Source organism: Vulpes lagopus, chromosome 2 (assembly GCF_018345385.1).
Source record: "Vulpes lagopus strain Blue_001 chromosome 2, ASM1834538v1, whole genome shotgun sequence".
Taxonomy (NCBI): Eukaryota; Metazoa; Chordata; class Mammalia; order Carnivora; family Canidae; genus Vulpes; species Vulpes lagopus.
In genome coordinates this window covers 33326665-33350038 of record NC_054825.1, presented here as the reverse complement: position 1 = coordinate 33350038, position 23374 = coordinate 33326665, and the positions used below count along the sequence as shown (strand labels likewise).

General features: G+C 40.2%; 1 protein-coding gene and 1 pseudogene across 2 annotated transcripts in view; one reads left to right on the top strand and one right to left on the bottom strand.

The window, feature by feature from the left end:
- LGI1 (leucine rich glioma inactivated 1) overlaps positions 1-9482 on the top strand; it is a 41073-nt gene extending 31591 nt beyond the window's left edge. The window contains exons 5-8 of one of the 2 annotated variants that reach the window (XM_041746433.1): positions 816-887; positions 3504-3673; positions 3951-4115; positions 7875-9482. In XM_041746433.1, the coding sequence (XP_041602367.1) occupies positions 816-887; positions 3504-3673; positions 3951-4115; positions 7875-7912 (445 nt within the window). In that variant the 3' untranslated portion in view covers positions 7913-9482. Of the gene's footprint in view, positions 1-815; positions 888-3503; positions 3674-3950; positions 4116-7093 lie in introns of both variants that reach the window. The other variant, XM_041746432.1, reaches the window with a different exon arrangement.
- A 9055-nt stretch (positions 9483-18537) lies between these two features.
- Positions 18538-22845, bottom strand: LOC121476951 (annotated as a pseudogene).
- Positions 22846-23374: the final 529 nt, after the last annotated feature.

The following is a 23374-nucleotide window of genomic DNA, read 5'->3' as shown; positions in this document are numbered from 1 at the left end:
ATTTCTCTTTTCTTGATACCATCACTCCTTACTCATTAGCTTTGATTAGAAAAATTATAGTGATTCATGAAAGAACACATAGAAGGAGAAAGAGAAAACAATTCCTGTGACAATAAGACAATTGGAAGAAAAGGAAAGGAGATGATTAAAAAGGATGGATGGATGGATGGATGGATGGATGGATGGACATATGGATGGATATTTGTGAGAAAGTTGTTTTCTGAGGTCAGATGAATGGAACTAAAAGAAAAATATAAAAAAGGAGTATATACTTTGGAAAGAAGAAACGATGTGTGTTAGGTAGATCCCCAAACTCTAGAGCTATTGGCACTGTCAGTTGGGGTTTGGCCATGGTCTGAAGCAAATGAGAAGAGAGGGAGGAGCAGGGGCAGCCTGAGTGTGAAGGGAAATGGGCACTGTCACCCATTTAGTTAGTCATCATTTGGGACACATCCCCTAGACTGAATGTCTAAGAGTATGAATCTCATATTCCATTCTACATAGAAAGATCAATGCCCAATGTCATTCATTTTGTTGCTGGTGAGTTGGGGGTTGTCAGTTTCTTTTTTGCCATGATATATAAAGTGCCATAAAGACTGAGTGAGCATTAAAGCAAAGAAACCAAGAATTGAAAATATGATAGTGGGAATGTTAGTAGTATTTTAGAAGAAGAAATAAAAAAGGTACTGCAAGTAATTTAGTGAAGTCAGGAAAGAATAAAAGGAATTCATAATTAAGTTTTATCATAAAATGCATTTTATTTAGTTTATCATTATAGTTTACATCAGTCTTTTTTTTTTTTTTTCTTTTTCCAGGAGCCTTGCAAACAACAATCTCCAGACACTCCCAAAAGATATTTTCAAAGGCCTGGATTCTTTAACAAATGTGTAAGAGGAACTAAGAAATCATTGATTAATTAATTTGTAGTAGTTAACAAAGAAGCCTAGTATTGATGTTTAGAATTTGTAATTGGCTTTAAATTTTAATTAGGGCCTTACAATTTAAATTTTAAATTGGCTTAAATTTTAAATTTACTTGAACTAATGTTTGAGTCTTCTATGGTATTTCCCACTGGAAATTCTGAACATAAAGTGCCCAGGCATTCCTTGGGGCAAAGTGTGTGCCCTATGGGAGGAGGTGCTGATAAGCGACTTTGAGGGGGTGGGAAGAGGAGGCCCAGAGTAAAATTTCAAGATGCCTTTTTTCTCATGAGGTCCAGGAAATGGGGCTACAAAAGGAAAAACATAAAGGAGTCTGGGAAACTGACCGAGTGTAGAAGAAAGGTTACACCCATGGGTTGGTCAGTCAACAGAGAAATGGAGCAGGAAGTGGGGGAAGGGAGGCAAGTTTGCCTTTTCTCTCCTTAGACTGAACAACAACTCTAGGCTTAATCCCCAGGAATTTGGCTTAAGCCCCAGGAAAAGGAATGAACTTAATTATTTTTGACCCTTTTTCAAACAAAAGAGCTTTCAAACTTTGACTTTTAAGCCTCAGAGTGAAAGATCTTTGTAAGGAATTTGTATATTTTGTTGTAAGCAAAACAAGTAATATATGCCTAACTCTCTCAAAAGCAATTTAGCTTCATTAAGTTCCTTCCAGACATTAGAAGGGTATTTAAATGGTCATAAGGTAGATACAAGGACAAATGAAAGGATATATGAAAAAAAAGGTTTCTTATCAATTAAGGTATTTTGCTACAGAATATATACTCAAAACAACTTTTCTCCAATCTGAGATCTGAGTCAAGTATTTTCTCCTAAACCTAGTATTTAACTTCAAATCAGTAAGCTAATGAAAAACTTTCTTTGTTCCTTCTGGTATTTCCCCAGCCCCGCCTCAATGCCTAGTGCCCCAATTCCTGAATGATGATTTATTTCCAAGAGAGTGCCAGAAGCAAGACACATCCAAGAGGGTCTCGGACAGACCACAGTTATCCGTTCTGGTTTACAATCACCCAGAGAAGTTCACACTCATTATTTAGGGTCAGAATATTCTTGGGAGATGAAGTCAGTCTTGGGAATGTCTTGGAAGTTAGATGATACGCCATGGCAGACTTGAGGATGCAGCTTATTTGGGCGTCATCCTCTGGCCCATCCTTGAAAGAAAAAAAAAAAGCAAAAAAAACCAACAACAACAACAACAACAAAAACACACTTGAAATTGACTCAGTCTCTATGGAAATCCCATAATGGGTTTGGCCTCTTGGGCCTACTCTGATATACCCAAATTAAGATAATTCTTAATTCTAAGAAGTACAAGGATCCTTGCCAACTTGTCTTTTAGCAAATTTCTTGGTTTTCTTGAATGTATCCCAAAAAAAACTTTTTTAAATGCTTCAACATTTAAAAATTATTCACGTGCTGTGTGAAGATGAGGCAGTATCTATCGTAGGAATTCTGCGTGACTGAGAAGGGTCTAGGAAGGAGCTGGAATTTCTGAACAGAAGCAATGCAAATAAACAGAAAGCTTGGTGAGTTGGGATCATATGTGGAAACTGAAATTATCCATGCTGTATAGTTTATCACAGACATGAGCTGCTGTACATCTGAGTTAACTCTGCTGTGTCAAAGCCATTTCCTATTAAAATTGAATTTGTAGACCATGGAATAGCATCAGGATGAATTACATCTGTGAGGAAGAACAAAAACAAATAGCTCCCTTGATTTAATTGAATATGATACAATAAGGACTATATTCTACCCTCTAGACCTGCACTGGCCAACATGGTAGCCACACATGTGGTTACCAAGCAGCGTTCCAGGTGCATCTAAGGAGCAAAGCTTTAGATTTCACTTAATTCTTTAAAAAAAAAAAAAAAAAATTTCACTTAATTCTGAAAAAATTAAGTAAAAAACTAAATTTAAATTGAAAAACAGATTCTCAGTTCAATTATTGAAAGAATTATGTTTGGAACAACTTGGATGTGTGAAATTATTTTTTCCAACTATAAATTTTATGAAATCTAAATATAGATTACATACTTCTGATGAAAACTTAGCATCCAAATTGAGATATTTTTTAAAACTGTAAAATATCTCATTAATAATGTTTGTATTGGCTACACATCTAAATGATAATATTTTGTGTGAAATATTAAATAAATTATATTATTTTAAAATTAATAAAATAAGTTATTTTAAATAAAATACATCTTTAAAAATAGTTTCACCTACTTCTTGTTACTTCTTGTTTTTTCAGAAATACAGAAAAATTTAAATTACATATATAGTTCACACTGTAGTTCTACGGACAGCACAGCTCTAGACAGAGCTACCTTTGATCCAAGAGGGAATAAGTTATGAAGTTCTATTGACTGGGTGGCATTCAAGGATGAACTGTGGGAACTCTCTAAAATGAATTGTCAGTCAAGTTCAAGGTAGATTATGGGGCATGATGTAAAACTGGGTAAAGGCATTCTCCATGTGTTAATTGCTGAAGTAGTAAGTCATACCTGTTTAGGTAGAATAATCCTACAGCAAAAGCAACTGAAGTTTGTCTTTCAGGGACCTGAGAGGAAATTCATTTAATTGTGATTGTAAACTGAAGTGGCTGGTAGAATGGCTGGGCCACACCAATGCAACTGTTGAAGACATCTACTGTGAAGGCCCCCCAGAATACAAAAAACGCAAAATCAATAGTCTCTCTCCCAAGGATTTTGATTGCATTATTACAGGTAATTATTCCAAATCATTCCACCTCATAAAGCTAAAAATAGGGCTACATTTTTGTGTGTGCAGGAATTGATATTTTTTATATCTTTAAAAGCCAACCAACCAATTTTACTTTTTAAAATTTGATAAAGCATTAAAACTTCGTGTGTTTAAAAGCAAAGTAAAATGATCATTTTACTATTACTCTTAAATAAATGTATCTCTTAAGAATATTTGAGATCTAGCCAAGGAGTGACGCATTAGCACATGGTTATTCATCATCATTTCCTATTTTTGCAGAATTTGCAAAGTCTCAAGACCTGCCTTATCAATCACTGTCCATAGATACTTTTTCTTATATGAATGATGAGTATGTAGTCATTGCTCAGCCTTTTACTGGAAAGTGCATTTTCCTTGAATGGGACCACGTAGAAAAGACCTTCCGAAATTATGACAACATTACAGGTATGAAAAGCCTAATCATATTTTGAATAGAAAGTCAAGCAAGTTGGACCAAGGACAACAGAGAAAGACAACTGATATAGGGGATGCGTGGGCAGGCTTAGAGTCCTTTAATTCCCAACTGTATCATTTACTAAGTGACTGAGGACTCTCCTAAACCTCAATTTCCTGACTTGTAAATGAGAATAATAGTACCTAACTCACAGGATTGTCGTAAGATGATGTAATCATAAGATAATGTGATCACATATTCAAGAAACTTAGCATAGAATTTAGCAAAGTAAATATGCAATAAAAGATGGATTATTTTTCTTCAAAATAAAAGTATTGGACTAGGAATCATGAGTTTTAATCCAGGTTCTGCCACAAACTAGCTGGGTGAGCTACTCACCCTCACTGAGCCTTCCTTTTTTCTTAACAATAAAATAAAGATGTTATTTTAGATCAATGACTCTGCAAGCTGTTGCACAAATGTGACTCCTAAAAAATGTTAATGTACACCTTGTGACAAAAATGATTTTTGGTTCAATAAATCTGTGAGCCATATCGCCCTCTTAGAGATTCATAATAATACACATATGAGGCTCTGAGAAGTCTAGCAGTGAGGAAGCCTCTTTCCAGTGTTTTGTGCATTTAATTTGAGCTTGGGAACCACTTTTTTTCCATGAAAACTTTTACTTAGGTGACCTCTTAAATTTTGTTCTCATTTCCACAAGTTTATAGTTTTTAAACAAGTTAGAATATGGAGCTTCCTCTGAAATGCTTCCATCAGCTTTAGCTTCTAATACCTTTAAATCTGCTCTTAAGGGGGACCTGGATGGTATAGTTGGTTAAGCATCTGCCTTCAGTTCAGGTCATGATCCCAGGGTCCTGGGATCAATCAAGCCCCGCTTTGGGTTCCCTGCTCAGAAGAGAGTCTGCTTCTCCCTCTCCCTCTTCCTGCTTATGCTCTCTCTCACTCTTTCTCTCTCTCTCTCAAATAAATAAATAAAATCCTTTTTAAAATTTTAAAAAAAGAAATCTGCTCCTAAGAACGTTCAAACCTCCCTGTATAAGAGTACCCTTTTGGGGTGGGAAGGGTCATAATTAGATTATGTTGGTGGCCTTCAGCCCCATTACTTACAGGATCAAGACAGGTCTGGAGTTTGCTTGAGACTGAGGTGCCCAGATGAAGAGATTTTCTCCAAACTGAAGTCCTCCCAGAAGCTTCCTTCTTTCTCAAGGAGGAAGATCATGCTTCCCTTTCTCCCAAACCCCTCAGTTTTCCAATGAACTGCAACAGCTTTGTGCAGTTTAAATTAGGTTCTTACCTGTGTATAGTCTATCAATTATTCTAGATGATTCTTCAGATGAACACTTGAAAGAGAAATGAATCACATATATACAGACTTTCAGAGGACATTATCTCATCAAAGATAACAAATATATTCCAAATGATGCATCCACTATGACCTCCCTTACTCCAGAAAGATATTGCTAATCATTCATGGTGTTCTTACTTACAGAGTGCAGACAGAGCTACAGAATCCTTCTCAACACAGTTTTCCAATCAATCAGTTGATCAGTATTGATACATAGTTGAGATCTAGTGGCCATCCGTAATCTAGTCCAAACCCTTATTGTACAGAGTGAAAACTGAATTACAGAGAAGTTAAGTGATTTTCCCAAAATCACACAATCACTGGAATCCTGAAAAGTGTTACAAATAGAATAGTTTCACCTTAGTAGAAAGAGTTGATGCAGATCTTACTGCTTTGGAGCTTTCAAAATTAGAAAAGGCTTGAGGCCCAGATTTTCCCTGCTCTGTTTAGATTTCCTAGAGCCAAGCTCCCTCTAGTTGATCAGAATTTACTGATATATGTCAAACTCTTACCGAAAGGATACTGAGCAAGGATACTGATCCATATTGTTTTCTGCAATATCCCAAAATAACTTTCAGGAGTTTTACCTGTGACTGTAACCCTCTTTTCATTTTTCTCAAGGATTCCTCTTCCTTGTCTTCTCTCTTGCCACCAGTGACCTAAAGCATCAGAAAAATGACAAGTGGCATCTCTTTTCTTCCTTAGGGGAAAATCAGGTTATTTTTAGAGCAAGAAGCCATTCACACTAGGAACAAACTAATTACAGGTAGAACCATGGGCTACCCAGATCACTGTTCAAGACTTTGTAAGTCGGGGGACTCCTGGGTGGCTCAGTAGTTAAGCGTTTGCCTTTGGCTCAAGTCGTGATCCCAGGGTCCACATCGGGCTCCCTGCGTGGAGCCTGCTTCTCCCTCTGCCTGTGTCTCTGCCTCTCTCTGTGTGTGTCTTTCATGAATAATTAAATAAAATATTTAAAAAAAACAAAACAAAACAACTTTGTTTCAAGGTTTCTAGAAACTTGTGGGATTCTAGTCCAAGTTGGAAGCCCTGGAATAGCTCACCTCCCCAAAGGTTGGGTTAAAAGCATAGAGACTCTGGTAGACCTGGATTTGATTCACAACTTTGCCTTCTCCTAGCAGCACTGAAACTCTCTGAGCTTCAGTCTGCTCACTTACAAAAGGGAGGATAATGATATTTATGTCTTAAGATTATTGGGAATTTTTAATGCGATGATTTGGCAAAGCACATAGTGCTCAAGAAACGGCAACTTTCATTATAATTATGGTAATTAACTCATGATGTGTCAGGGAAAGCAATGCTTTCTTTCTGCAAGAAGTGAGAGGAGAAAACTCAGGCTGTAGCTGTGTGTCCTGAACGTCTAGTGCAGGTTGGATGTGACTTGACAACTCAGTTTTCGGTAAAAGGCCTCATGAGGCACAAAGGCACAGAACTTCATAATCCTGCTGCCATTGGGCCTTGGAGATTGGCCTTGCCTATTCAACCAAGGAAATGTCTTATTCCAGGCTGATCTTGGTGGAAGTTGTATGGCCTCAGCCTGCACATTTACATGCTGCAAAAGAGGATGGCCATCCAACTAATCTCTCATTTGTCTTTTCCCAGGCACGTCCACTGTAGTGTGCAAGCCTATAGTCATTGAAACTCAGCTCTATGTTATTGTGGCCCAGCTGTTTGGCGGCTCTCACATCTATAAGCGAGACAGTTTTGCAAATAAATTTATAAAAATCCAGGATATTGAAATTCTCAAAATCCGAAAGCCCAATGACATTGAAACATTCAAGATTGAAAACAACTGGTACTTTGTTGTTGCTGACAGTTCAAAAGCTGGTTTTACTACCATTTATAAATGGAATGGAAATGGATTCTACTCCCATCAATCCTTACATGCGTGGTACAGGGACACTGATGTGGAATATCTAGAAATAGCCAGAACACCTCAGACACTCAGAACGCCTCATTTAATCCTGTCTAGTAGTTCCCAGCGTCCTGTAATTTATCAGTGGAACAAAGCAACACAATTATTCACTAACCAAACTGACATCCCTAACATGGAGGATGTATATGCTGTTAAGCACTTCTCCGTGAAAGGTGACGTGTACATTTGCTTGACAAGATTCATTGGTGATTCCAAAGTAATGAAATGGGGAGGTTCCTCATTTCAGGATATTCAGAGGATGCCATCACGAGGATCCATGGTGTTCCAGCCTCTTCAGATAAATAACTACCAATATGCAATTCTTGGAAGTGATTATTCCTTTACTCAAGTGTATAACTGGGATGCAGAGAAAGCCAAATTTGTGAAATTTCAGGAATTAAATGTTCAGGCGCCGAGATCATTCACACATGTGTCCATTAATAAGCGTAATTTTCTTTTTGCTTCCAGTTTTAAGGGAAATACACAGATTTACAAACATGTCATAGTTGACTTAAGCGCATGACACACCAAATTCTGTGGCTGCCATCAGAAACTTTCTACAGTACATGATCCGGATGAACTCAATGCATGATGACTCTTCTTATCACACTTGCAAATGAATGCCTTTCAAACATTGAGACTACTAGAACCAAGCACTACCAGTATCTCCATCCCTAACTGTCCAGTCCAGTGGTGTGGGAAGTGACCTTTTATAAGACAAAATTGAATCGTGTGACTGTTCTTTGCAGTGAAGATGTGTAAATAAGTGTTTAATGGTATCTGTTACTCCAAAAAGAAATATTAATATGTACTTTTCCATTTATTTATTCATGTGTTCAGAAACAACTGCCAAATAAAATGTTTACATTTTCTTTCATATCCCAAAGGTAATTATTTATGGTTGTTTTATTCTTGGTGATGGTATGTTGAGGAAATAGTATTATACAACAGGGTTATGTTTAGATCAAGAGCTCATGGTATGAATAAGGAGTGAAAATGAAACACTAATATTCATTACCCAAGATTTATGAACAGGGTTTGGTTTTTTTTGGCTGATTTGGAACACTTAAGGGTGTTTCCAAAGGTCATAGCTTTTAAGAACATTTTGTGGTGAAATAGTGACAAATTTAAAGCAGGATAGAGAAATTTGCTTATTACAAATTGGAAGGGAAGACTAATTGGAAATAAAGACTAGTAAGGCCAGCATCCTTTTCCTATCTGATAGCTCTAGCTAAAAAAAAATATTCAAAAAACTTATTAAAGAAGTGAAAGTCAAGATTTTGAATTTTAAAAACCGTATTTAGGGACTTTCTAAGTGTCTGAACCTAGAATCATCTAAGAGCTGATTGAGATTGTAACCTTATACTACTTGCCTCAAATTCACCCTATATGGAGGCCTCCAAATCTGATTAAGGATGCTTCACTTCTAGACATCAGTTCGGATGTTATTGACATGTTGCAGAGTACCCAGGAGGCTCATATTTGATTTCTAAACTCCTGCTCCTGGATCACATGGATTGTTAGCACCTAGCACAATGCCTATGATAGGGTAGGCTCTCAAAACTGCTTTTGAAGATGCATGTGTGTCCTCCTGATACAATATAATAATAAACTTCTAAGTCCCTCTGATCTAATCAGTCCTATTTATTGAGTACCTGTTCAGAATGGGGTATTGTTCTTGTGGTGTTGTGGAGAAGAATTGAGGAGGAATAGGACATGGCCCTTACCCTCTGGGGCCTTAGATTAATTGGAGGGTTAGGACACAGAAACCTACAGAGTAAGCTGTAAGTGCCAACCATCATCTGAACATTCTGATTATAAAAATCCTGGGAGTATCAAAGATGAGTTCCTGGAGGAAGTGGTCCTTGTTTGAACTTAAAGGGGACATATGGCTTCAAAAGGGGATCACGGCGGAGAAGATACTCATGGCATGAATTGGTTCTGTGTGAATCAGAGCTTCCTCCAGCTTTTTATTCCCCACAATCCTTTGCCGAATGAATGGGTAGGGGGAGGAAGGCAGACATCAACCCCACTGCCAGCATATACTGGGCAAAGTTGAAGCACCAAAGGTACACACAATGGTTACACATTTTCCAAGAAGCAATACCTCAGGAAGTTATACATAGGAAACAAATTCCTTTACCACGTGAGGAAGATATTAACTGACACTAGAGTTATGGGTGATAAGAAGTCTTACCTATTCCTGATCTTGCGCCCAGGGAGAACTGGCCTTTGGATTTCTTTATTTTTTTCAGTTCCCTTTTTCTATAAGTGGCATATATGCTGTTGAAGAACACCTGCTTTGTACAGACTGGATTTAAATCCAGTCTTGCCATGTCCTGGCTTTGTCTACAGGCAAGTTACTGAAGTCCTCTGAATCTCAGTTTCTTTATCTGTAAAGGGACAATAATGCCTACTCCAAGTACAGGGGAAAGATTAAATGAGATAATATGCATTTGGTGGATTGAATTTTCCAAATATGGCCACAATATTTTCTAACCTACATGTTCTATGAGAACTTTGCCCCTCACCTCAAGAGGTAGTGTCTAATTCCATTATTCTTAAATCTGGGCAGGCTTGTAATCAATAGAATGTGTAGAATGTGGTGGAGATAATGCAGTTTGACTTTTGAGCCTAGATCATAAAAACAACAAAGCTTCTATCTTGTGAACTGGGCCAATTGCTTTTGGAACTCAGAGCTGCCACCTACAAGATCCCACTAGGCTGAAGCCACCATTCCGAGGAAGTCCAGGCTTTGGTCGACAGCCCCAGCTGAGGTCCCATTTAACATTACATGAAGCACTGGTCATATGAGTGAAGATGCCTCTGGGTGATTCCAGCTCCTCGATGTCAAATCTTCCCAACCGAGGCCCTGGACATTATGAAGCAGAGACAAGCCATTCCCAAAGCATCTGGTCCAAATTCCTGACCCACAGAATTTATGAGCATAATAAAATGGTCAATTTAAGCATCTAAGTTTTGTGGTGATTTGTTACATTGCAGCAGTGATCAGAACAGCACACAAAGTACTTAACAGAGACCTGACACAAATTAGCACTTACTAAGTGTGCTGGCTCCACACTCAGAATATTGCATGCTTCTGGGTCAAGCTCTACATTATTACCTTAATGTAATTCATGGTCATTTCCTTTTGAAAGGATATCTCTTGTTTTCAATATGTTGCCAGTGTTCTAACTCTGTGCCAGCCCATCTGCCGAGTTCAGAGATGCAGAGATGAAAGGCCTAGGGGATCCCTGGGTGGCTCAGCGGTTTATTGCCTGCCTTTGGCCCAGGGTGCGGTCCTGGGGTCCGGGGATCGAGTCCCGCATCGGGCTCCCGGCATGGAGCCTGCTTCTCCCTCCTCCTGTGTCTCTGCCTCTCTCTCTCTCTCTCTCTCTCTCTCTCTCTCATAAATAAATAAATCTTTAAAAAAAGAAAAGAAAAAAGAAAGAAAGAAAGGCCTAGATTCTTTGTTTTCACAGAAGCATGACTATTTAAATTGGCAAACCGACTCTCTAATTTACCTGAAACCTGAGAGCTAGAGATACAAAGCAAAGCGAGCAGAGGGAGGCAGCTACAACCTAAGCCTACAGACACTCAATCCAGATCTTTCTTCATCATATGGTACTACCTTTCAACACCTCACCCTCCAATCCAAACATAGGATTGTAGATGGGGAAGAGGTGAGGAGTGAGAAGACTGACAAGAATTTAAGAAAAACTGAGAAGGACAGATGGTAGGGCCCATGTTCACAGGAATTGGCCAATCCTTCCTGAGAGTTGCCCTCTCTCTCTCTCTGTACCCATCTTCTATCCTATACTATATAACCCTGGCTCCTCTCCAGCCACAGATGATTGAACCTGGAGGTACTCCTGATCCAGGGTTCAGCCCGGAAACTGGACTGGGCTCAGCCTGAACTGATCTAGTTCTCTCTCCTGGATATCTGGAATTAGGACCACAGTGGCTGGGTCAATTGGCTACAGGCATCAGATTTGTAAAGTGACTATCTTAAATCTGGTTCCCTCAAAGCAAAGGGATTTACTGAGGGAGTGCTCTCCTGCTATACTTATAAGGGAATAAGACCAGGGCAGGTGAAGGTTCTACACAGAGACGTCCTTTCAGGAGAAGTTAGCTTCAGACTGACTCCAATCCAGAAATCCAGAGTGTGAATCGTACCACACAGTGTGTCCTGCCTTGAGGCAAGGAGAATGGATGTTTATACCTCCCATCTGATAGTCTCTGACCAAAGAGTATGGGGACATGAAAGAGATGACCTCTCGGACATCTCCAGCAATGAAGGTTCCCGTTGGCTAAGGACAATCCTCCGGATAAGTATGCAAATCTAGGCTGTTATGAACTGACACCCATGGCAGCTGCAGGATGGGTACTTCAACCCAATAAAGAGCCTCTGGGCGGGAAACAAGGGCATATGCTACAGGCACAATGACAGAGATGCTGAAGACACCATTTTGGAGCAGCTGTAAGAGCAGAGGAAGCTGGTCTGAAAGGTAAGAAGAGAATGATGTAGAAGGTCAGAGAGAAGCGAAGGTGAGAAGCTATAGTCTGAGGGGGAGGAGGAGGAAGAGCAAAGAGAGAGAAAAAAGGAGAGAGAGAAAAGGGAGGAAAAGGAAGAGGGAGGGAGGTCTGGTGACCCTGGTAAATTCGCCTGAGAACCAGACTCTGTGAAGCTAGCATACACACATTTATTAGGTGGTACCCTTGGGATGCCACCTGGAAAGGATGAGAAGAAAGGAGAATTTGGCAGAGAGCAGCTGAGTCATGATGCAGTTCCAATAAAAGCAGCCCTGTAGGGAACTGAGATTCTCCTTCTCAGGTATCCCAAGTTGGAGCAAGGAGACCCACCAGATCTTTTCACCTCCATGGTGATTAGTCACTGGATGTAGGCTGGAAGAAAGCATGGCCCCAAGTGAGGCTGTGTTTTAACCACAGCAATCCCCAGAGGCTAGCAGAGGTAACAGAGGCTGTTTCTGAGTCCTCCCAGCAGCTAGGAAAGTAAGTCTTTTATTCCTGAAGGAGGATCTGGGCAATGCAACACAGCATGCATGGCAGGGGGAAAGAGGGAGAGAGAGAAGAGTGAAAGAGATTCCTAGTGACTGTCCATTTCCCACTCATCCCTCATTATGTGCAATGGCATTGCCTGCCCCTGAATTCCTTGACGTACTTCTGGAGCCTTCTACTAACAACCCTGCCCCACCATCACCACACATACACATTTGGCTTTGTTCTATGTTAGTTTGAATGGATTTCTGTACTTGCCACACAATTATCTTTACCTAAGTCAGAATGTATAGGCATAGTTACCTCAGTGTGGATACGATGCTGAGTACTGGATATTTCCATCTCCTTTTCCTCTGCTATTCAAACTGTTTGATTTCTATTGATCTTATCTTCAAGTTCACAGACTCTCTTCTCTGTCATCTCTTAGCTCATTTCTTTAAAAAGTAATATTACTTTGACTAGATCAGAGCTGCTCACTTTTAAAAATTGTTCCAATGTTTAAAAAAATTAAACTGTGGAAATTAAAAAAAAAAAATCCAATGTATTTTTGGCCAATGTCTTTCCATTGTGTTGTAGACCAATGTTTTTGGAAATTAAAATAAAACTGAATTACCAGAAAATTAATCACACACTTTATTATTGTGGCAATGACAGATTGCCGTAAAAGCTCCTCAACATTTCCTCTCAAGTCTTGTACTCATTTCATCCCAAACTGATTCCAGACTCCATCTGGCCTGATATTGGTCCTGGGATCACATCTGTAGGTACACTGACTAGTCAATGAGGGCTCCACTCCCTCAACGCAGTTCTTACATGTTGATCTTAGTGTGGGATGTAGATGCATTTTAACATGATTGAATGGATGTCCATTGCATAGAACATCTAGGACCACCACCAGCCTACGAAGACCTACAAGTGGCCCTATAAAGTCCTAAAGGTTGAGTTCAAAATCTAGCCAGCTTCTCCTTCCACTCCAGCATCCTCTGTTTTACCCACACTTCCTTTACACTCACAATTTGCCAATCCCTGTTCATCTGAGCATGTACTTGCTTCTGTGCCCAGGCTACCCTACCACCAATAATGCCCTTTCCCAACTCTTCTACCTTTGAACATCTTAGTCCTCACCTAACCACCTAGATATGGTTTCTCCTTTCTCCAGCTTTCTCAACCCATGGTTTTTACCATAAGCAAGGTTCATAGTTCATTCTGCCTTGTATTATGGTTGGTTGTTGTTCTATCCATCTCTCCTACCAGGTTACACATCTCTGCAGGTCAGGACTGTGTCTTAGGGGTCTGTGATTTTTACATCCCATCCCCCCCTTTATCCCCTGGAATAGTCTTATGTTGTAGAAAAAAAGCTGGTGGAAATGAAATAGCTTTAAGCCCACCAGCTTTAGCCTTCTTGTTTGCATATCTCAGAAGCAGTTTCCTCCCCTACAGCAAATTTCCAGCCCCATAAAGAATCCTGGTCATGGATTACCCCAAAAGAATAGACCTGCACAAGCCTACCTGCTTCCCTGGGATAACTGGGGTATTCTAGAAGATAAAAAGACATAATTTATTTTCTAAGTAAATCTCCATTCAAGCATAAGAAGCAAATCTACCTAACAACTGATCCACAAAAATGAAGGATGGGAACTAATTTAATTAATCCATGGAGACCCAAGAACAAGAAGCTTGATACTAACACTTTCAGAAAGTCTATGCCCTTTGAAAGTTTTATCCCCGAGAAGGATCCACATCCATGGTCAGCACTACTCAGAGATGTCCCGAAAGAAGCATCTTCCCTAGCTGAAGCTTTTAACAATAATTCTCTGCAAAACTGTGTCCCAGAAATCAGTCCTCCCAACAGTGCCAGATCCCAGGACAACTGTTCTTTGTCCTTTATTCCCTTAACCTTGTCTACCCACACATATTTAACAATTCTAAAATAAATAAATAAATAAATAAATACCACAAAACTTTAGAAATGTTAATATTTTAATTTAATATTATAATTTATATTTTAACATTTTAATTTCATTATAATAATAAGTGGCATTTATTAAGCACCTACTATGAGCCAGGCACTATACTATGTGCTTTATCTGTATTGTTATTCCATCCTCTGTGATTCTGCAATAGGGCATTGTTTTACAAATTAGAAAGCTTAGTCTTAAAACAGCTAAGTAACTTTCCCAGCCACATAGCCAGTTAAGATGCAAAGTCAAGATTCATTTTGGGTAGTATCCATCAGTGACACACCATGCTATAATGTTCTTAAAGACAAAATATATTTTAAAAATTCAGAACTCAGGGTGCCTGAGTGGCTCAGTGGGTTAAGCGTCTGCCTTCAGCTCAGGTCAGGATCTCAGGGTCCTGGGACTCTTGGGGTGTCTGAGTGGCACAGTTAGTTGAGTGTCCAACCCTTGGTTTTGGCTCAGGTCTGATCTCTGGGTCTTGGGATTCAGCCCTGAGTAGGGCTCTTCACTCAGCACAGAGTGCACTTAAGATTTTCCCTCCCTCTCCCTCTGCTCCTCCTGCTTGTGCTGGTGCTCTCTCTCTCTCTCTCTCAAATAAATAAATAAATCTTTTTTTAAATGTCAGGACTCTTGTAAGCTGCCAGATAAACACCCCAGTCAAGACCCCAGAACATTCCAAGTATCCTAGGACTATTGACTAGTACTTACACCAATGGACACAAAAAGCTCAATTTTATCAAAAACATTTCCTGAACATCTATTATAGGCAAAGTACTATGGAAGATGGTATGAAGAAAACAAAAATGAGCGAGAAATTGTCCCTACCCTTAAAGGATTTATGTACCTCTGGGGTTTATTTCTAAAAGGCAGCATGCAAAAACAATAAAAGGGGCAAAAGTAAGTTCTTTAGGGATCTAAAGGAAAAGTGAAACATGACCTGTGTTTTCTTGCTTTTTGCCTGTAGATCTAACCTGCTGTTGGCCACAATATTTCTCTCTTTAGAGCAGGGGACATAGTAGTTAACAACATGTGTTTAGATGCAGACAGACCTGGGTTTGCATTTCATTGTGGCTGTTCACAAACTATAAACTTAGACAAATTAATTAATCATTAATCATTTCTCCACCCAGGATCTGATCCCTGGGGAGACATAGTGGATTAGATTCTTTTTGTTATAAGTTGCTGAAATCCAACTACAATAGTTTAAATATAAAAATACATATAACTTTAGAAATACCTGGACCAGATATTCAGATGCTATTTTCATGAATCTGTTTATCTCTGACTCTATTGTTGACTTCTATCTAATCAGTCTCTCCTTTTGTGGTACAGAAATACCCATCAGCTCCTCCAACAGGACATCTTGCCAATTTAGCTGTGCTTAATAAAAACACAGTGCTCCTTTTCCAGTAGTTCTAGCAAAAGTTTGAAGCTGATGCTCATTGGCCCAGGGCTCATCCCTGAAGCAATTGTTCTGGCTAAGGAGAGAAGGCTCTGATTGGCCGGGTGTGGGTCACATGCCCACCCCTGGAACCCATGGGTGAGAATCATGTGCAATGAGAGTGAGGTAAGAATATTTCCCTAAAGCAAAATTGTAGTGTTGTTAAAAATAAAAAAGGATGCTGAACAGGCAAAACAACAACAGTCATCAACCGGAGGTGTGGTCTCTGTGGAGAATCTCGATTCAGAGAGCCAGAGTTACCAGGAAAGGGGCCACACCCTTAAATGTGTCTAGAAGCCCTTCACTAAAAGGTTTCAAAGAGTCCTTCCGGCTCCTATTTTGCAAAACTTGACAAAATATAATCTCCCATCTTTGTCTATTATTCATGACGATTCACTGTTACAATTGCTATATACATTTGTAAATGGTGTTCTCTCAAACATTCTGTTTTAAAATATTTAAACTGATATCCTCTGTTTCAAAATGATGTTTTCCCAAGTGAAATCAAGCTGCCAATTCTGATTTAGTGGCCACCCATTCCCTGGGAGATGAGATCAAGCATTCCTAGCTCACTTTTTATTCTGGATGTGCTTCCACTTCAGATCAATCTTCACCTGGCAAGGGCAGCTGTCTCTTTGCTCCGATCACCTTGAGATTGGCTTCAAGATTAAAATCTTAAAGGCTCCTTACTGGCCCAGGATTTTCCTTACTTAGCTTTCCCACAGGTATCTAGGCATTAGCTGGAAATTATCATAGATCAACCTTAGCAAAGAAGAGAAGAACACAAAACACTGACTTCTATTAATAATGGTTCCCCCAACTGGTTTCCCTCCCAGAACCACCTAGAAAGCAAAAACTATCTAGCTTCCTGGGACCCCACCTTAGAGCCACTGAAACTGAATCTTCAAAGAACAGGACCCAGGAATTTTTTATTTTTAAACATTCCTTAGGTGATTGTGATGTTGTTAGCCAATCACATTGAACTGACCAGCAGCACGTCAGGAACACCAAGCCTGTGGTTACAATACTTGGCCAAAGCTTTCCAATGTGCTAGCTTTAAGGATTACCTAAAGCAAGACATTGAGTTTCTTTTAGCCTTAGTTTTCTTTATAAGATATTGGAACTGGATCAGGTCAACCTACAGGTCCTTAGAGCTCTGAAATATCTGTAACTCTCTATTATAGGAGAAAAACGTAGCTTGGAAGTTTGGAGATCTTGGCTCATACAACCACCTTTATACTTTTGTGACCTTGAGAAGTCACTTGCACTTCCTTGCTCACAATTGCTTTTCTTTAAAAATTAGTTGGCTGGAGTACATGAATTATAACTGTAAGATAGCTGTAAGATAACACTTAAGCCTTAGAATATTCTCTAAAATAATTGTCAAGATGTACAGTATGAACAAGCTGAGGTTGATCATGATTTCCTGTTGACTTGGGTTTGCTGGGTTGAGAATCTGCAAGCAGCATTTGGTATGTTGGTGTTTAATGGATATGACATTTCACTACACCAAATGGGAATGGAATATTTTTAGCACAGAATTCTCTAAGTTTTAGTAAAGAGGGCTTGTTCTGTGAATGGAGTGTGAACAAGCAGAGATACTATTTTAAAAGACCAAATATAATCCCCCTCCCCATCACAGAATAGTCATACATGTACATATTTTCACCACAAAGCTGGAAGAACTTACCCCTTTTTATAGCTCCTAAAAGGCAGCATTCCATCTACTTTAATAACTCTACTGGCTCACACACATGCCTCCTGTCTTCGCATGGCCTGCATACTTATGGTTAGTAGGTTAAAATATTGTTAATGATTGAAAGCAATAATAATAGCTACCATTTATTGAGCACTTAATATATGTAGAACGTGCTGAATATTTTATGTGTATTTAGTCATTCAACCCCTGTAACAATGCTATTATTATTAGTTTTTTCTAAAGAAAAAACGGAAGTTCAGAGAGGTAAGGAAGTCTATGTAAGGCATGTAGCTAACAGCTAAACTAGGATTCAAACCAGGTGTCTGCAATCAGGGCCCTAATGACTGACTTACACTGATGTACTTACACTGATCGTTATCAGTCAGGATAAGCTGGATTATTAATACTTGGGTAGCACTCAAATATTACTGGCTTAAAATAATAAAGACTTATTTCTTGTTCATGTTACTGAGAGCACTGTTCCAAGTCATCATAATCTATTCCATCAACACATGAATTGATGGAATAGCCACTATTACTAAATAACAGTATCAGAGGGAAAAAGAGCCATGGCAAAGTATGCATGACTGCTACTACTGCTTTTATTAGAATTCTTTATCTGAGTTTTTAAAAACAATGTGAATATAGTTGGGACCTGAGGTCGGGAAGACTATCCTCCCCTCCCCACACATGCTCATTGCCTCAAATAAAAAATAACCAGCTATGGGAGAGCAGGTGACACAGTGACTGGGAATGGAGAAGCAAACATGGAACCCCAGGGCAGCAGAAGAGCCCATGCATGTGCTGGGAGGGCCCAGAGGCAGTGGCAGTACGAGTAAAGTCAGTAAGACTCTGTATCTTCCACATAGGTCTATGTAAACAGAGAGAGAGAAATTGTTTGCTTTTCCTTGCTGTCCTCTCTGCTCCATGCTACTCGCTGCTGCAGTCCCTGCTCTTTCTACATGAGGGTGAAGGAAAGAGGATGATGAGCCAGTCATCACCAAATTGTGATCAGACCCACACATCCATCAGCTTCGGGATCTTCTGTGTTCTTACACGATTCTTCAAGTGCTCACTGAGTGCTTAGGGGTCCTTCTGCATCTGTTCTAGCATAAGCTGTATGACCATATCACTCATTATCTGCTGCACCCCCAGGCTGTCACATTGGTTCTATTAGGCCATCATATAGCATTGGTAACCATCTGCCGCCACCTTACAATTGGAGTCCAGATCTAATGCCTTCAGGTAGACATCCATGGCTTTAATGCAGTGCTTCATCTCCTCTAGTGCAGCTGCTTGCTGTGTGTAACCCTTGATGAAGGTTGGCGCCAGCTGGATACATTCCTCACAGTCCTCACAGTTTCCGCTGGCGCTGGAGTTTGGTATAGCAGGCAGCTCCATTGCTGTACATGTTGGCATCTCTTGAGTTCTGTTAGATGACTTCTGTATTAATGCTTCATGGCCTAGGGAGAGTCCCCTTTCTGAAAATATTCATTGCCTTTGTTCTTCTCGTCCAATGCCAGGTCAGGGTTTACATGTAAGTCAGCTGCTCCCTGTCCTTGATGATTTTCTCCACCTGTTGGTATTTCTTGAGCACATCTTGGGTTCTGTGCTCTGCCAAAGACTTGTTATAGAAATGGATGGCATCCTTGTACTTTTCTTCTTTGAAATAGGAGTTGCCAATTCAAGCATAAGCTTTGGAAATAGTCTTCTCAATTTTCTGACACCACCTCAATGGCCTTACAAAGCTCCCAGCATTTACTGCAGTCATCCTCCTCGAAGTACACAGCTGCCTTACTGGTCACATAGGTCGTGTTGGTAGGATCCAGGTCCTTGGCTCTGTCATAGTGCTTCAAGGCTATATCAAAGTCTTTTTGTCTTGTAGGCCTCATTCCCCAGTTCTTTCTCTTTCAGTGCCTGCTTCTTATCCTATGGAAGATCTTCTTCCACTGGCTCTGGCTTGGTATCCTTTTTGGGAGGAAGTAGCAGTAGAGCTGTTGCAACTCCCTCTTCCTCATCCATACTGCCCAGATCCACTCCCAGGAGGGCACTGAGAATAGTCACAATCCCTGGATCTTAGTTTTGTACCCAGGTCAGATGGCTTGCTTCATAGTTGCTCTATCAGCTGCTGGTAGGTAGGATTAGTGAACAGCATCCTTGTTCTGGGATCACTCTCCAACTTCTGGTACAGATTGAGCATGTTGAAATAATCCATGGGTTTCCTCTCTGCACAACCAGGGCCTCCATTTTCTGTAAGCCTTCTTTGATCTAAGGATTATTTGCTGCATGTTTTAAACCCTCTTCATAGGTTCACTTAGCTTCTTCAGATTGGTTTAAGAACTCAAGAGCTGCTGCTTTTAGTGAATAGAACTTGCCCCAGTCAGGCTTTAAGTTAATGGTATTGCAACCATCCTCATAAGCCTTCTGGTTGTCACTTCTCTTGGCATAGGCTGCTGAGCGATTACCATAAAGCAAGTGGTTCTGGGGATCTGACCTAATAGCCTCAGAGGAGCTCTATAACGCATCATCGATGTTGCCTGCACTCAGGGCCTTATTGCCTTTTCTTTTAGCTAGTTCATTTACCTGCTCCATAGCCCAGCTTGGAACTGGATTGAATCAATTCCATCCGCTCTGCACTCCCAACCCTTAAAATCTATTTTCATTTAATACTTGGATAACTTTTTTAAAGGGAAGTTTCTCTCAAAAGATTAAAAGGGCCTCAGTCCTTGGAGATGTCTCTGTTTGATGAAGATTTTACTGTCTTGCCCTCCTTTTTTTTTTTATTGGAGTTCAATTTGCCAACATATAGTATATCAGCCAGTGCTCATCCCGTCCTGTCTTGCCCTCCTAATATGAGGCAAATATGCCCTGTAGTTATCAATGACATGGCCAGATGGTCATATTTACAATATTTACACTGGTGTAGGGGCAAAGTGCTGACCACTTTTATACACACACATCTGCTAAAAGGCTCTTCCATGACAAAGAAGAAAGGTTACATGGTGGGTATATTCTCCCAGAAATATAGCCCAAGCATAGCACTGCCAGACTGCATTGGTGTGCCAGGAAGGGCCAGAGGGGCTAGCCCAAGATTCTAAGGCGGTCTACAGCATACAATAAAATTTGGCATGTGTTATTTGGTCCCTGATAACCTGGCACATTGGGCTATCTAAACTTAGTGTCCCTTATCTTCAGGATACCCAATTTCACCCCCATTAGCATCTTTCCAAAACTTCTCCCCTTTACTTTCAGTTTAAAGGGTCAACCTGATGCTAAGATTTGAGATATCTGCAACACTCAGCTACTGCTTCAAGGATACTATAGTAGAGGAAGTATAACAATAGCAATTATTATTATGCTATAGAAAGTGGCTTTCTCTTTAGAGGCTCCCAAATAGAAACTATCATAATATATGGGGGCAAGGTCAAGAGATATCATTTGATAACATATTGAATGAGTCAGGGCATAGTTGATGAGCTCAGATATTTCCTGGACATATTTCAGGGCCCTTCCCAGAAATAACCCATTATCCATTGTGATGGGTGCCAGAATCATTCACCCGGGGATGTTAGATAGATAAACTCTACATGGAAGCTGAAACCTGGCTCCATGCCACCCTCCTTAATAATAAGAGGGATTGCAAAGGAAAAAGAATTAGAGGGTAATAATCGCAGCCTTTTGGGGGAGAGACAATGACCCAATGGTTAACAGGCGGAATATGCCCCCTGTGGCCAGCAGAGGGCAGCAGAACCAGACTACTCCTGCAAGTGACTCCAGTGACCGTGGCAACTGCTGTGGACATCTGTGCTGCAGGAGACCAGGACCACAAAGGGTAGTGCCAGAAAAGGTACAGCTATAGTGGGGAGGGGTTTGGGGGAAAGAGATTTCCTTCCCAGTGATAACATTCTTCCATGAAATCTATCCACTGTCCTGCCTCCTGGGAGATTAATCTTCCAAAGCCTAGTCATCCCAAGAGGAACAGTCAGAATGGCAATTTGGATCATGCAAAGCTGAATACTAGAACATAAACTCCTAATAACTCAATCAAGATATAAACGATTCATTAAATTCAGCCTGAATCAGTGCATCCTTCCCTGTGTTCCCCAACAGATTTACCATTACATTGCCTGTGCCACCAATGTCCACTGCCTCCACGACACAGGGATACTGGGGCACCTGGCTGGCTCAGCAGTTGAGCATCTGCCTTTGGCTCAGGGCGTTTGATCCCGGGGTCCTGGGATCGAGTCCCGAATCAGCTCCCTGCATGATCCTGCTTCTCCCTCTGTCTATGTCTCTGCCTCTTTTTCTGTGTCTCTTATGAATAAATAAATAAAATCTTAAACACACACAAACACACACACACACACACACACACACACACCAGAGAGATAATATAAACACTTAACTCTCATTTTCCCTATAGATGTCCTGCCCTCCATCTTCTTTTCTAGAAAGTCAGTGTTCTCATTCAGAAGATGGTAAGTATGGGCAATACACACAAAGTGAGGGCCTACTTCATTGCCTCCCATTCTTCTTTGGTTAAGCCAGAGATGACAGAGTATAGCTGAATTTTACCGCTTTTGAAAACTAGCAAGACTCCTTCGACCTCATGTGTAGAAGTAGGGTCAAGTAAGATGTACCACTAAGAATCATAGCTATTAAGACAGCTGTCCCAAAAGGTCTGGGCAGATGCTCAGATGCTTTAAAGAAATTATGGCTAGCTTTGTTATCAAAAATGTAAGTCTAACCAGACAAAAACATTGATGTTAACATATTTCCAGTCCTTCCCCTGGCCCTATAAGCTAAAGAGGGTTCTGCCTTTTTCTGTTCGGTTTCTTCCTTTCCCATGGTCCTCCCAGCAGGGTCCTGTTTTAGAGACTCTCATGAAGCAAAATTGGGAGGGGAATAACACAAAAAAACTCACAGATCAGGCTGAAAGAGGATGTCCAAATCCGTGTTTTAGAAGCAAGAGGGCCAGCAGCAGCTGTGGAAGGGGAGTGGGTGACTGAAGACACAGGAATTCTAAGTGTTTCTGTGAGTTACAGCCTTTAATGACATTAAAAAAAAAAAAAAAAAGTTGCTCAACTGTTCATTTGATGCAAGTCTTCTCTGAGAGTGGACCCTATGAATCATAGTTACAATAGAATTATAGACACTAACATAATTCTGCCTCTTCCTTTGAATGATCATTTGCATAATTTGAGTAGGTTATCCTGCAGTGCATGAGGAACATGGAAAAATACCTAACTCACAGAATATCAGCATACCAAAAGCCAAGCAAATCAAAAGCCAAAGACGTATCGAAACACTGCTGTTTCTGATCTTTGCTTCCATGTTGCTGCACCTAAAGCTTTTCAGAATCATTTCTGTGGCTTGAAAACTGTTGGAGATCTTTCCACTCCATCCCTCTTGGAAAGTTCCTTTTTCTAGGGACCTTTAGCTTTGCCATCTCATTACACAGCTGAAGACTGTCCTCCAGAACCTCTGGCATGACCCAGCCCGACCCAGCTGATGCTTTTACATTGATGCCTCCCCCACGTGACAGAGCCAGTGATCTTGGTTCAGTGCAGTTCCTTTTTCTGTCCTGAAAGGACACTTTTAACTTCCAGAATTGAAGGCAGTTATAGAAGAAAACAGTTACTGGGTGTTATTATAGCCCCAAGACCAAAAAGCAATTAATTAAATGTTACATTACATATGGATTTAGGTGACACCACAGTATGAGAGGACAAAAGTGGCTTTTCCTCCTTAAACAGGGAAAACAAAAAGAAGGGATAACATTACCTAGAGAAAATCTCTCAGCTGCAGATAGAATTTTTATATCTGAGCAGCTGGGATTTTCTCTCTT